Genomic DNA, 15,573 nt, shown 5'->3' on the forward strand with positions numbered 1-15,573 from the left:
GCATTATAAGGTGGAGAGGAGCCAGGAGTGCTTTCCCCAGGAAGCGCAAGCTCAAGCTGAAGTTAAAGCAGTCCAAGACAAGTTCAGACGGTCAGACAGCCACCCCGACCAAAGGCTGTCCCATCTCCTTGGGCTACTGTCAGAACTAGAGACTGAATGGGCCAGGAGAGCCCTCATAACACCACTTGCCTCAAAACCCATCTTATGATGATCATACTGAGACAAGCGAAGGGGTTCCCGTAGACACTAAACCCTCAACACTTCCCTCCACCAAGAGGTGCCCTAAGACCCATTAAAGGTTTGGGGTGCATACAGATCTCCAGGCTCTTTGCCCGCAGGCCAGTCAGAACAAAGCACCCGATGGCTGCCACTGTGGCCCTGCGAGGACTGCGCTCAGACCTGCAACTCTGAGGACTTAATACCATTGAAAACCAGACCCCCCAGTTAGCCGGAAGGAATGAATATACTAATATCACAAATATTTGTATCCACAAATATTTATTGAGTGCCTGTATGCAGGAATGAAGGAGATGGTCCCTGCTCTCATGGAGCTTACAAGTTCATTACTCCACTATCTGACCAGATTTAAAAACTGCAACAAGCACTGGTCTCTGTCAGCAGCACTATAGGAAGCAAATCTCTCACGTTATATTGGTCACTGTTACAGTGAAACTGTGAGTAAAACATTACTTCTGAAATCTGTAGTCACAGCAATGATGTGGCATATAATGTCCAGCAAATGCAGATTTATGGCTTGATTCCTCCTATTTGGGAGGGGGGTCTACTGAAATAAAACACAAATCAGAAGGGGGAAGCTTAGTAACACAGGTCTGAAGAATACTGGTGTAGTTAATACATTATCAAACTGCCACAGAACTCTTGGCAAGGCAGGAAATTATTTCCTGCAAAATTTGTGCAACATTAATTGGTTTAATCAGACCTGCAAATCTCATAACCATTCACAATCACTCATGATGGGTATAAATACAATTTACCTTTATGATTCCTAAAGGGCTCTAGGTACGCATTTATTTTTTAAAGCTTCTTAAAGACTCACAGCACACGTGGCACATTAAAATTTAGTGAAAACTGCTTTTGAGAAATCTAAAAACTAAAATGACAAAAATGTCTAATTTTTCTACGTATGTAAGTGCAGAGTTCAGAATTCAAATAGCGTTCAGCAAAGCACCTGGCTTTTCTGCATTAAAAAGGGGACCACATTTTGGTTGCTTATCAAACTCCAAAAGCAAATCATAATCTTCAAATACATCTTCAAATGCCCATTGGCTGCCACTTCCTTCACGTGGTCCTGCTTCACAAGCCAGCACCTTTACAAGTCTAACTATGGAACATTCAGAGGAGCAATTATTTTGATTACACTGGCAATACATTTTTATTTAAGATCAAAGGGCTTCTGAACTTAGACTCGAGTTATCAATTTATTAGCCATTAAAAAGAAAAACAAGAAAAACCAGAGGGAAGCTCATTTAAACTCAAAGAAAGCTCATTTTTTTGCAAAAAGGTGAAGAGAACATCTTAGACCATCTCACAAATGTCAAGCAACTCAAAGCAGGTTTTAATCGCTGGGGACACAACCTACCTTTCTATCTAAAAACAGTGAAATCGCTACTTCAAAGCCTATTTAACTCCGAATGAAGCTGAAATGTGTTACTTATTGAAAACTTACTAAACACCCAGGCACTTTAATCTCCCGTAGTGGAAGGAAGCGTCTTACCATCTCATCTCATCTTCACCGTGGAGAAAGGCAGGCCTGGGCAGGGTGTGACCCAGGTCTGTCTGTCTGTCCCCTGCCCAGCTGCTGCAGTCCCAGCACTGCCTCGAGAGCTACGTCTACTCCAGGCTCTCAAAGGACAGAGGACGCTCCCCCCACCTCAGGAGGCTTTTCAGGGAAAGGAAGGGGGTAGATCCAGGTGAAAGACGAGCAGTAACTACCTGCACTTTAAAAGGCACTTCCCAGAAGTGGAAGATTCACTTAAGTTTTTTACTAACTGCAGCTCAGCCCCAGCCAGCAAGGAAAGCAGTTTACAGCTGCTTTTTAAGACGGCCACCTTTCCAGCCTTCAGGCTGTTTTGAAATGGAGTGTTGGATGTTAGGCATTACCAAAGGGAAAGAGGGCGGGAAGGGTTTTCCTTGGTTTCCCTCTGCACAGCTAGGAAGAGAAAAAAATTAATTTTTAAATAAATGATACTTCCAATCTATTACACACTTTACAAATCAAAGCACACACTTTCTGAGAGGCACAGAAGACAGTTTAGATGGGGCTTAATACCTTTCTTGGAATAAGACTAAGAAGATAACTCCTTGACAAGATAAAACTCTAATCTCTTCTGAAACGGCACTTTCCCATTCTTAAGAATATCATAGATTTTGCAATAAAAGTAGGGAACAATGAAATATCCTAACAATTTACAAACTCGTTTTTAATATCACGTCTAGGAGCACATTAAAGGGAACATCGTCGGTAAAGTCAATCTCTTATTAAGTCTTGACACAAGCTGTATTGGTGCTTGATGAAAATGAACTTTACTATAACTAGGAGATTAAAAAGAAAAACAGGCTGGAAAAAAATACCAAGAATAAAGGCACTTATCTGCTGATGCGTAGTTTTGATTAGCTGGAGGTCTCTCACTGGTTGCAGGGGTTGGGAGCAAAGGCTGGATTCACAGATAGGAGGGGGAAGAGAGGCAGCTGTCAGATGGCCCCTTGCTGAGAAGGGGGCACAGGCACCAGGCCTGGGGCCCAGCCAGGCGAGGCTTTGGTGACGGGTGCTCAGAGATCACTGGAGATCCCTGCTTGAAGGCATACGTATACCCTAGCGGAGTAACGGTTGGCTTGGCTCATTGTAACTACATGCTATTAAGAGCCACACAAGGAGAAAAAGCTCAAAAGTAAATCAAATTTTAAAACCTGAGCATTTTCAGTGGGAATCAGTGTTGACAGCTGGAATCAACGTGGAAAGTCTGATCAACACATACTGAGCCTGAATATGTGGGCACTGGCTTCTGACCGGCCACCAAAAAGTGGCCAGTTAAGCAGCCTGAACTTGACCAGCAGCCAGGACACCCCTGCTAGTGCTCCTGCTCAGAGCACAGCCCCCTGCCCTCAGGCTGCTTCCAAGAGCCAGGAGGCGCTGCCGAGGCAGCACGCTGGAGCCCTCCTGCAAGGCCAAGCTAAGGGCACCGAGCTCCCTCTAGACATGTTCCCTGTCCAGTAACTGGAAGAGTAAGTGGCTCTGATCTCAGCCCGCAGTTCTTACAGCAGCTACTATGGGAGTGTTCCTTTTCCTTTTTGGCAGGGGTGGAGAAGCGTTAAAAATGTCTTCATAGTGACTCTGACAGCTGAGGCCGCGTACACTGGGGAAAACAGGGCTGCTCTTACAGCCTCACTGGCCTGGATCTCGTCAAAGCTTCATCAATTCATTGTCAAGGGTGGCACACAAGCTACACTCAGAATGATGGGCAGAAAGCTACAGTTCTCCAATTGTTTAACTTTTTCTGAAAAGTTCTAACATATACAACAAAATTAGAGCATCATACCTCTCATTTTTCCTTCCTTACAAATAATAAAGTACAAAGGAAACAAAGTGAGATATTCACATACTTTCACAGCTTTCCGGTACTCCATTATTTCCCATCTTTCCATGATTACTATGCTAATATCCACTGTAAGACGCGTTCTAAACAGGAATTACATTACCATTTTTTAAAAAACTTCAACACAACTAAACCCTGGGTATGCTGTAACTTTTTTTTTGCATTCAGCATGTATTAATCTATCATTATAGAAGCTGTTCTCAAGCATTTATTTAAAAAAAAAGAATCATATTCACAATGTAGAACAAGTTTATAAAACTGGTGTGCAAAGTTATTCATAAAAGGATAGCACTATTTGTTTAGAAACAAGCTGCCTCCCCTGTTTACATTTCCTTATTTTTGATATAAATTGGAGACATACACTATTTAAAAATAATACTTTTTAAATAGTAAAATATACAAGAGATTCCTGAGCGTAACAAAAATAGCTTGAAAATATGTGGCCATTTGAAGTATAAAATAGCAAGTGTAAAGAATAGCATGATTGTAAAACTACCGTTTGAAGGCTTATAAACAGTACAAAATAGTTTGCCTTTTCTGAGTGCATAATTATACATTAGTGCAAACAAAAATGTCTCAAAATTTAATGGCTACAAATCTCAAAGATTTGCAGAAGTGCGCAAAACATGAAATTTCTTTAATGTCATGCGAACTGAACCCAGCTCTCGATTAATCTTTTCCAAACGATCTTCCAAGGCTTCCTAGGTAAAAATAATGGAAAAAGCTTAGTTAGAATTCTACATCAAGTTCACTGATTTTGTAATTACCACCAAAACGACCTTTCTTTTAGCAAAAGAGCAAGTATAAACATCCCAATTACAGTTATTGTCATTTTTACAAGTCATCATTTATATTACTTCTTTTAAACTAAATATGAATCAACTTTCCAACCATTCAAGGTAACTGCTTTTTTGTTTGTTTTTAATGGAGGTGCTGGGGACTGAATCCAGGACCTTGTGCATGCTAAGCATGCACTCTACCACTGAGCTGTACCCTCCCCCAAGGTAACTGCTGATCATTAAATTTTCTCAATCTGTTTGGTATCTTGAGTATGTGGAAATTCTAGCAATAGCAACACAATTCCCTGGAGAGAATTCTCTGACTTTGCTGAGAACAGCACAAGAGGAACCCAGCAGGTTCTACACACATTTCGCCAGAAGAAACGGACACCACTGCTTGGTGCCGTACCCCACTTACAAGTGTATCAAATAACTTCTGACAAAAATTTGTAAGTTAACAAGGAGGAAAAACACTGGAGGACACTTTTCCAAGAAATAAGATTTCACGAGTGAGTGACAACTGCTATTTTTAAATAAATAAGTAGTACTACAGTTAAATACCTGGAACACACACATATCATTTTAGATACTTTATTCAGTATGAACTCCAATGGTGTCCTGAAATAAAACTTAAAATTTTCTCTTCAACTACTTTAATTATGAAAGAATTACATGTTCATTTTAGAATATTTAGAAGACAGATGAGCAAAGTGACAAATAACCACTTTTCCTCTTTCCTGTTTTCTCTGCAGATATGAACACCATTTTTAAGAAAAATAAAATAGAATCAAGTTCTACTTCAGAATGTTTTACAATTTAATTTTCCCTGTTCTGAAATATCCTTTATGACATTTCAAATTAATGTGCAATATTCCAACAGATGTACCATATTTAATCAAGATTCTCCTAGAAGAAATTTAGGTTTCCTCTCATTTCAGACATCACAAATAATGCAGCAATAAATATTCTTAAATGTATCTCTGCATATAACTATAAATACTGTCTTAGGGAATCATTCCCAGAAGTAAAAATGTCCAAAGAAATGTAAAATTTTAAAGCTCTGGATACATGTCAAGCTGAAATCCAGAAAGTTTGTAACAATTTCTCCTTCCACCTGCACTGCAGGAGAATAAGCTACTCCCCATCCCAGGTACACTTTTTTTTTTTTTTAAATACCTAACAATGTCATATTTTAAATTGATGCTTTTGTATAATGTGTGTTGTTTTTTATTCGCTGGTGAGGCTGAGCACTTTGCATCATTTTTTTTGCCCAATTCCACCTTTTTCACTTATCAATTGTTTATAAGCACCCTCAGGCACTTTTTGCTGCCACTTGTCTTCTTACTGGATTGAAACAACTTTGACAAATATGAACAAAAGATAGGGCCCTTTAAGTCTTATTTTAAGAGCTTAAAATCATTATGTAACAGTATATTACATAGATGTTTCGGACACATTTAGAACTAGAGTACCAACAAGTTTTCCACCCGCCTTCCCAGTAAACTATTTTAAAATGAGCTTCATGTGTTGAATTTTACAAATTATTGAAGAAAAACTTTCAAAACAACAAAAACAACGAAAGGACTTAAAAGTCAGGAAAAAAAAGACAAGTTAGGGATACAGGCCCTAGAAAAAGACCTTTGCTATTTTCTGAGTCCTTTTCTTCCTTCTGGTATCACCAGTCAACCAGAAAATTAACTTTTCCTGATGCTAAGGCACTGAAAAGCCAAAACATGCAGTTATATAAGAGACATATTCTTGCTCTTATGTTTAAAATGTTACAAAAAGAGCAGATTTTGAATGTCCCATGGTTTCATGCATTTTAATTCTCTTTGAAAAGCAACTGAAAGGAATGCACGCGGGCCACTCGCCTGCACCGCCTCCTGCTCAATAATGCAATCACACTCCTCGTTTTACCCTCATGCCTGTTCCAGCTGTAATGTGTGACTGTTTCACAAGTTTACTACACGGAAAGGGGTTCAGAAATAAGTGAAAGATTAGGGAGGAAAAAACAAACACAAAAAGGGAGACAATGTGAGAGCATTAACTTAATATAAAAATCTGTTAAAAGCCATATTGCCATTTGCTAGCAAGTTAGTTTCTCGAGAACTTAATGGCATTGAACACCTTTTTCTTGGAAGTATAAAGATAAAATCACTTCTTATTCCTGAAGGTGAGTACACAGTTATCAAATATGCTATAATCACCAAACATGTCTTGTAAAGTCTAAAAGTTTTGTTTCAGTGTACCTAAAAAAAGCTGGGATATTTCAAAATCATGTGGATAAACGAAGCACTGACTAGCACCAAGCCTCCAAAGCAGATTCAAGCTAAGACACTTCACCTGATTTAATCTTGTCTGCAAAGTGATTCGTCCTCCAGCAGAAGGCATTCGACTTAGTGCTGCCTCAATCTGTTAACACACAAAAAAATGTTTAAATAAAAACAGAAGAAGAATTCTAATTACTGGCAGGGAGGTTTATAACAGAATGGAAAGAAAAGACTTCAGCCTAGCATTTTCCTGTCCATCTCGTCTTCACCTAAGTTCCCTCTGTCACAATTGTAACAACAGCTCGGCTCAAACACGTTTTCCCTGATGCTCTGCGTGGCGGCCACATAACTTCCTGGGATGGGTCTGACTCAGTAACTCCCTTCTGACTATTCCTCAGACATAAGCATTAAGTTCAGAAAAAGATTTAAAACATTGTTTTTTGTTTGTTTTTACCTGGTCTTTTTCTTTTGTAAGTTCATCAAAAAACCGTTCCGTTTCAGCTAGGGTCCTAATTTTGGCTGTATACTCAAAATCATTACCCTGTGGGGCTACTGAAGCAGGCTTACACTGTTCATAGCTAACTGACTTATTCTTCTCCCAGGCCGACCTCACAGAGACGTTCTTCACTCCGCTTGGCAACGGTTCAGGGGAAGAGCTATGATTAACGTGGATGTCAGTGGCTTTTCCTGAATACTTTTTTTCTGTCAGAGAGAAAAGAAATTTCTTTTACTTCTTACCAGTTTTTCTAACACAGCATATACATACCAAAATGTTACCCGACTTGACTTTCTGGAAGTGCCTGCTACACAGCCAAAAATGTAATGAAAAGAGATACATAATCAATCATGTTTACTCAGTTTTTTTCCTCCACAGAATTCTAAAAGCTTTGCCCTCAGTTTGACAATCTTCACAACTTCCCTAAATGAATATATGCAAACTTCCTGTAAACTTAAAGCAAAAAAAAAAAAAAAAAAAGTTGAAAACCTAAACAACACACTTAGTGGACATATATCAACATTACAGAGTTAACATTTTAAGGGCCTACGCAAGTGATTTCACATACATTATCTTATAACTATATTCCAAACTTAAAATATGAGAAAAAGAAAAAATTACTCAAAGCCTAAGTGGCATATATATTACAGAATATAAAAGTAAAGAAAAACTGAACAGTACGGCCCTGGTAATTAAACATTAACGTTCCCTGTACCTCAGTTTCCCAACCTTGCAGTGAGGATACAGCATTGACACGCAATGAGTGTCACAAATACTTATTTTTAGAGGCCCCTGGGTAAAAAACGATTTAAGCGCAGGATATAACAATATTTAGAGTCTTGGAAAGATATCAGAAACTCTCAAAATGAATGACTAAAACCATAACTAATAACTTTTTAGGAAAAGATACCTTCCGAGTCATCTAGAGGAAGAAACTGGAGTTGCTTTCTTGGATTGGTACGTTGTAATGTAGACACAGGAACAGTATCTAAATCATCCAAAAGTATATCAAATCTATTGAATGAAGCAAGTTACTTGTGAGAAAAAAATGTTAACTGATTTTCCCTATCTCCACTAGAAAGATGAGCTGGCTGGCATCCGGTTAACTCACATATTTAGATATTTTTTAAAGAGAGAGCTGATCATATAATTTTTTAAAACTGAGATTTAAAATTTTCTAACACAAAATTATATTAACACAATAGTGACTTAAAGCACTTACCCACACATTACGTCATTTGATCTTTACAACGACAGTATAAAATAAGAAGGCAGGCATTATTAACCCCATTTTATAGAAGAGAAAACTGAGGTTCAATGTGTTTAAGAAATTTCCCCAAGAGCCTGATGGACTGAGTCACCAGCACTTATGTCTTAGGGGGTCAGTGGTCGTCCCACCACAGCACACACACACTGCTGACCACACTTCCTCTAGAGAGCAATTTTCTCAGGAGCACAGGCCAACTTACGTTCAGTGCCAGGGCCATAACAGGACAGCCCACTTTCTTGTACAAGTGGCTCAAAATTTTCCCTGTATCCTACACCTTTTCAGGAAAACAAAGAATTATCATTCTGCACCCAAAGACTGGAAGGGGTTCTGAGGCAGTATTTAAATTTTGCAGTAGCCAGTTTACATAAGTTAAAAACTGTTCTCATGTATTATAGTGCTTGTATATTAGCAGTGTGTTTATTTAAATTATTTAAATCCACAAAGTTCCCACTGACAACTGAAAAATTAGTGATAGCTAGAGGCATAAGTTGACATTTTTAAAAAGTCAATAATACGTATATTTTATTCTACAATTTCAGAGAACTTACCGAATCGGACTGCTTTCATTTTTGCTAAGTAGATGACTAAATCCTGGGGACAAATTTTCTTTAGGGGATCGCTTTGGACTGTAAGCCACAGTCACTGGTGTTAACATAATCTCTCTTTTTGCTACAGAGGAAAATGAAGAGGAAATAGTCATTTCCTTCTGTATATATTATATTGGCAGAACAATTTCTTTTTCAGTACTTTTTTTCTAACTTTAAAAGGAATACATGTAAAAGGTGAGTATACAAAATAAAAATTATTCATAATCCTAACATCTAGAGGGAAACACTGTCAACATTTTAGTACATTAGACCGTAGTTTCAGCACTCTGACTCAAAACTGGTTTTTCAGGATTTTAGAAGTCGACTGGAAATAAGATGGAAACACCAGTGCACTAGTGAACATTCCTAATAACACAGGCATACACGAGTCTCCTCAGCTGTTATGAAAATGGAAATCAAGAAAGCCAGTGCTTAACTTTAGAATCATAATTGTAACTGGCTAAAGAAAACGGTGACTAATGCTGAATACTCTTAGGTAAATATATTTTAAAAAAGTCTTTTTTCAGACTAGCTTAATTTGTTTGAATTAATGTTTAGTAAGATAGTTGTCTACTATCAAAAATTGTGAAGTGGTATTATTTACAAAATATTTGCTAGACACACAACTAAAAAAATCTCATTTTGATGAATAGTGAGAATTTCTTCAGTTGTAGTACTGTGCAGTCAGACAACGTTACTGAACAAGGCCATATTTGGGGGTCCTGTCTCAGAGCCCTCCACTAGGTTAGTAAGAGCGTATGGGAAACAGGAAGCGTCAAACAGCGTGTACGGCTCAGATGTCACTCTTCTGAGCCCAAGAGACATAGATAGATCTCTAACTCTTACTTGGAGTACTTGATTTACGATTTGAAGGTGGTAAAGATGACGATCTCTGTGAAGCAGAATTAAATCTCTTTTGTCTTTGTTGGGCACCTTTCTCTGGGGACCGACTTGCATTGACTGAATTGTCAGTTTGCCGAGGATTCACTAATTCTGTAACAGACAAATGTAAAAAACACACATATACATCACACAAAACAAACGCAGCTTCAGTTACCTGCCTTTATTAACAGATGGTTACACCAAGCAAGCAATTCTTCTCACTATCTGGGTTGTAAAGATTATTTGCAAATGCAATACATTACAATGATAAATGCTTGATGAAAAAAAATGTGAGCGTTTATAATGAATTTATTCTAGTTCCCTGTTTACAGCTGGCATTCAAGGTATGATGTTTCAGGAGAGTTTATTTTTAGAAAGCAGGTCACTAACTTATTTACTACGAGATGCTGCTTTGGAGCTGCAACACCAACGGTGTTACTGACGTGACTAGCAGGCCCAAGCACGTATGCACCGGAGGAAGCAGCACCGGGACCTGTGGAGAAACACTGCTGCACATCCTCCTTGTCCTACTTAAAGCTGCTCAGTGACCAAGAAAGGGAGAGGAGGGAAAGCCACAGTTCCTTTATGAACACCAAATGTCTACCTTTTTTTTGATGTGTGCAAGTAAGACAAACTGATGTAGACATTTTTCAAATATCCATAAGAATGCCATGAAAATCTTTAATGATCAGAATGTAATAGGTCATTTGCTTTGTATGGAAGGTACACATGCGACGATGATTAACTAACAACAAGGGGATACGACTGTCTATGAAATGGGGCTAAAGCAGCAGCAAAATGCATTACACTTTCTATTTCATTACTTGAAGGGGTCCATTTTATTTTTAAGTTTTTAAAAATTGAACTAGAGTTGATTTACAATATTGTGTTAGTTTCAGGTGTACAACAAAGTGATTCAGTTACATATCTATACACATACAGATGCATTCATTATTTCTTCTGATTCTTTTCCATTATGGGTTATTACAGGATACTGAATATAGTTCCCTGTGCTATAGTGTAAACTCTGTTGTTTCTCTATTTTATATATAGTGATGTGTTATCTGTTAATCCCATACCCCTTTCCTCTTTGGTAACCGGAAGTTTGTATTCTATGTCTGTGAGTCTATTTCTGGTTTGTAAAGTTCATTTGTATCAGTTTTTAAGATTCTACGTATAAGTGATATCATGATATTTGTCCTTCTCTGACTGACTTCACTTAGTATGAGAATCTCTGGGGTCCATCCATGTGGCTGCAAAGCACTCCACTTTAAAGGAGGTAATATAACAGGAGGACAGAGGAGAAGAGATCTGTGTATCTACACTGACATCAAACAAGGAATAAAACACTTACTAGTCGAGGCATCCTCTTTCTCTGTCTGTGTGCCCCAATTTTTAAATACCTTTTCTTCATCAAGTTCTTTCAAAGCTTTCATGATTGGTGTGTCTGAAGTCTCTCTTTGTGTTTTTATTAATAAACTTGTTGGTGAACTTCCAGGTGAAGGATCCTTTTCCAGAGGAGAACGGTACCTTAAATAATAATTGTAAGACACAAAGTGCTAAGGACTGAATACTTGTGACCCTACCCCCCCCCCCAATTCTTATACTGAAGCTCCAATCCTCAATGTGACAGTATGTGGAGAGGCAGGGCCCTTTGGAAGCGATTAGGTTTTGATGAGATCATGAGGGTGAAGCCCCCACAGCTGGGATCAGTACCCTTACAAAAAGAGGAAGAGACACCTTGATCTCCCTCCGCACACATGCACCAAGGAAAGATCGTGTGAGGATAGAACCAGGGCCCAGCCTTGCTGGCACCCTGACCTCACACCTCCCGCCGCCAGAACTGGAGGAAACAACTGTTTGTTGTTTAAGTGGCCCAGTCAATGGTAATCTGTTACAGCAGCCCGAACTAAGATGCTTTACTGGGATTATTAAGGGAATAACATGAGGGCTGATAGTTAAGACTCCACGATGAATATGTGTGCTTTAAAATGCAAATCAATTAAAACTGAACCTGCATATAGTAACAGACCAGTGCTTCCCAATCCGTTTCACAGCCTAGCACATACAGACATACGGTATTTATGACGCTCCGGAGTAAATGAGCGAGGTTGTTCATGGAGGCTGGGGCTAGCCCCAGGGTGAGGACCAACTGCAAGCGCTCGCACACGGCTGTGCCAGCACGGGTGGAGACAGCTCTGTGTAGCCTGTGAAAGGAAAACTTCCTAAAAGCACTAGACTTTCAAAGTAAAATAAAAATCAGACCCTCAAAATTGAGACCTTAAAGCGGCAAGAAGATGGCTCTTTACACGGCAGCTCTAAGGACACCTCTAAGGAAACGTAACGGTTCCTAAACGCGACCTCCGACAAAGCCATCTCACCCAGGAACGCGGGTCCCCTCCAGCTGGCCGTCCGCCTTGCTGTCCTGCGTGTCCAGAGGCTGGCCGGTGAAGATGGAGTACTCTGCTCCCGGTATCAGCCACTTCCGCCGACTGACATCTGAGGTTGCCAGCGTGCTGTTAGGACGAGAGGAGTTCTGAGGCACTGCGAGGTTTGTGCTTCGATTTGCACCGAGCACATACAGGAAACAATGTGCTCTGAAATATTATTTACACAGCAATTTAAAAACCGCATAGAATAATCTATTCTAGCTACATGGACTCTATTTTATGGTTCTAGGTTTCTGTTAGTTATGAATATTCCTGAATCTCAGTCAAGATTCAGGTGCTGTCATATCCACACGGCTCTGAACACCCCCTAAGTCGCCCCACCGCACTTCACACCCTTCAGACCTGTCGTAGCTCAGGGCACGGGGGGGAAGCAAGAGCCCCCGTCCTGCCCCTCCCAGACCAGCACGGGCATCACCAGAGAAATCGACACACCAAGGAGCCTCCTGCCCACGTGCCCAAGCGTCACCACAGCATCTCACCTCAAGGCCTTCGACCCCTGGGCTCCCCATTCTCTGCACAGCAGCCCCTCCGAGCTTCACCAGCACCCCTTCCCTGCTCCTGGGTGCACGCTCCTGAGAATGTCTCATTGCCTGACTCCCTTCCCCACTCACCTTCCACCACACCTGACAGGCAGCTAAGCCCTAAGCCTGGATGGCTGCCGTGACCTCGCTGTCCTTCAGTGTCTGTACTCCCACCCCTGAGCTCTGCTGGATAAAAGCTGCCCAACTGTGTGGCCTGGGGCGTCACGACAGCTCATACCACCACCTCAGGGGGACACCCGACGCTGCTGGTGACGCAGCTTCCTGTATCAGCGAGCTCCAGTTCTCCAGCACGACGACCTCACACCCTCTCCGCTCTCCTCCGGCCACTCACCCCAGCCCTGCCTGCCAGGGGACGACCTCACATCACCCCCCGGAGAAAAAAGGGAACCATAAGGCAAGGTCTCCTGTCTCCCTCTCTCTGCTCCCTTTCACAACCAAACTTTTTAAGAGCTGTCACCTCTTTTATCTGTTTTCATTTCAATTCCCAGTCACTCCTTTCTTCCGTGTCCCCTAGATTTTTAAATTAAGAATCATTTCAAGCACTCTTGAAAAATCAGAGACTACTATAAACAACCATTGGCCCATACTTAGTTTTAACAAATGCTAACATCTTACCATATGTGTTCTTAATTGTAAGACATACATCGCATTTATATAGTTGCTTGTATTTTTTAAATTATATAAAGGACATAATGTACACACCCTTCTAATGCTGTTTTTTACACTCAACATTACGTTTGAGATTTCCCCGTGTCAGTACGTGCAGCTCTGCCACTCCACTCACTCACCCCCAGCACACGTGGATCACAAGTTAGCGCTCCTCTCTCCTGCTGGTGGGGTTTAGTTTCTCATCAATCACCTTTCAACAAGGCTACAATTAACATGTGTAAGAATTTCTCAAAGGTAAATACCTAAGAGATGAGCTACCAATTTTCAGTCCAACCAGTAGCTGGAGGGCTCCTATGTCGTATCTTTGCCAAACTTCACAACGATTAGACTTTAAGCTTGGCCTGTCCGGCAGTGTGAGTGGTAACCCACTACTGTCTTCATCTGCATTTTTCTTATTAGTGAAGGGAGCCTCTTTTCATTCTCATCAGCCATTTAGGCTTCTCTCCCTGTGAACAACTTGTTCATATTCTTTTATCACATTTCTATTGAGGAGGTTGTCCTTTTCTTATTCATCTGTGTAAGTTCTTTATATTCTGGGCTAATCCTTTACTAATTCCTGTTCACTTTAAAAATGTAAAATATTTCAAATGTGAAGACATACATGAGATACTCATGCACCAACCATCCTGCTTATAAAATCTTGACTCTCCGCTATACATCCTTAGAATTCTGAAGCGTGGAACACTACACACACCACCGAAGTCCCTGCATACCTCGCCAATCTCATTCTTCCTCCAAGCAACTGTTCATACTATATGTGTTCAGCATTCCATGCATGCTTCTACTTTTACTACATCTGTATGACACATAAGATACGAATTTTGCTAACGTTGATATAAACAGTACCCTATTTCTTCTGCAACTGATTTTTTGTTGTTCCACGTTATATTCTTAAGATTAAACCATGCTGACAGTCTAAGTCTAGTTCAGGGATCGGCAAGTTTTTTCGGTAAAGAGCTAGATAAGAAATATTTTAGGTCTTACAGGCCAGATAGTCTGTCACAGCTCTTCAACTTTGCCACTGTAGTACAAAAGAACCTACAGATGACACATCAATGAGTAAGTCTGGGTGTTTTCCAATAAAACTTTACTCATGGAATTTGAATTTCATATAATATTTATGTGTCATGAAATATTATTGACTTTTTTTTTCCAAACACTTAAAAACAAAAACCATCCTTTGCTCACGGGCCTTACAAAAACAGCTGTTAGGCTAGACTTGGCCTGGGGCTGTGGTTTGCCAATCCTGATCCAGCCTGTGCACATCACACTGAACAGTTTTCTGCGTAGATGTATCACGACATCCTGACAGCCCAGCCGCCAGACACCCAGGTTGTTTTCACTCACTCTTCCACACATTCCCAGCCGGCTTCCACTCCCATCACCCTGCACAAGCCACACTGCCCTCCAGGCCATCAGGAGCCGCTAGCTCTCAAAGCAGACCATCAGTCTTTGTCTCACCTGCTCTCTCGGCAGCTGCTTCATTTGCCTCCTGGGTTTGTAGCAGCTCTTTCTCAGGCTCCTCTGCCAGCTCCTTCTCTGCACAACACCAAAACACTGGGGGTCCTCAGAGCTTTGTCCTGGGCTCACTTCTCACTAAACACACCTATCTACCCTATAGCCTTAAGCCTCTCTAGAAAGATGCCTCCAAAATTTATAACTCTGGCCCAAGACCTCATTTCTGTGCTCCAAATGCAAATTTATCATCACCTGCTTAATTTCCACTTGAAATTCACATGAATTTCAAACTAAAATATTCAAGATGGAAACTCTTTATCCTATAGTCTGCTCTTCCCAACTCTTCCCTGGTTCAATATGTGGCACCCTTAGTTGTTCAAGATAGAAACAAAGGACTTACCTGACCTTACCTGATACCTCCCTTTCTTACCTTGCCATCCAATACATAACCATGTTCTGTGGATTCTACCTCCAGAACCTTCTCAAGTCCTTCCCCTCTGTCCATCTCTACGGCCCCCACCCACCCGCGCCATCTCTCCCCTGGCCCGACTGGTCT

The 15,573-nt window shown here is 40.6% G+C and overlaps 1 protein-coding gene across 9 annotated transcripts in view; it reads right to left on the reverse strand.

Moving 5' to 3' along the window:
- Nucleotides 1-481: 481 nt before the first annotated feature.
- MPHOSPH9 (M-phase phosphoprotein 9) overlaps nt 482-15,573 on the reverse strand; it is a 50,648-nt gene continuing 35,556 nt past the window's right edge. For 6 of the 9 annotated variants that reach the window (XM_031442559.2, XM_064481275.1, XM_031442560.2 and 3 more), the window contains 8 exons: nt 12,280-12,414; nt 11,253-11,428; nt 9,863-10,009; nt 8,978-9,098; nt 8,070-8,173; nt 7,118-7,365; nt 6,737-6,805; nt 482-4,315 (listed from right to left, as the gene is read on the reverse strand). In XM_031442559.2, coding sequence (XP_031298419.2) covers nt 4,214-4,315; nt 6,737-6,805; nt 7,118-7,365; nt 8,070-8,173; nt 8,978-9,098; nt 9,863-10,009; nt 11,253-11,428; nt 12,280-12,414 — 1,102 coding nt within the window. In that variant the 3' untranslated portion in view covers nt 482-4,213. Of the gene's footprint in view, nt 4,316-6,736; nt 6,806-7,117; nt 7,366-8,069; nt 8,174-8,977; nt 9,099-9,862; nt 10,010-11,252; nt 11,429-12,279; nt 12,415-15,573 lie in introns of those variants that run through there. The other 3 variants (XR_010378603.1, XR_010378604.1, XM_064481276.1) reach the window with 3 other exon arrangements.

This window comes from Camelus dromedarius, chromosome 31 (assembly GCF_036321535.1).
Source record: "Camelus dromedarius isolate mCamDro1 chromosome 31, mCamDro1.pat, whole genome shotgun sequence".
Classification (NCBI taxonomy): domain Eukaryota; kingdom Metazoa; phylum Chordata; class Mammalia; order Artiodactyla; family Camelidae; genus Camelus; species Camelus dromedarius.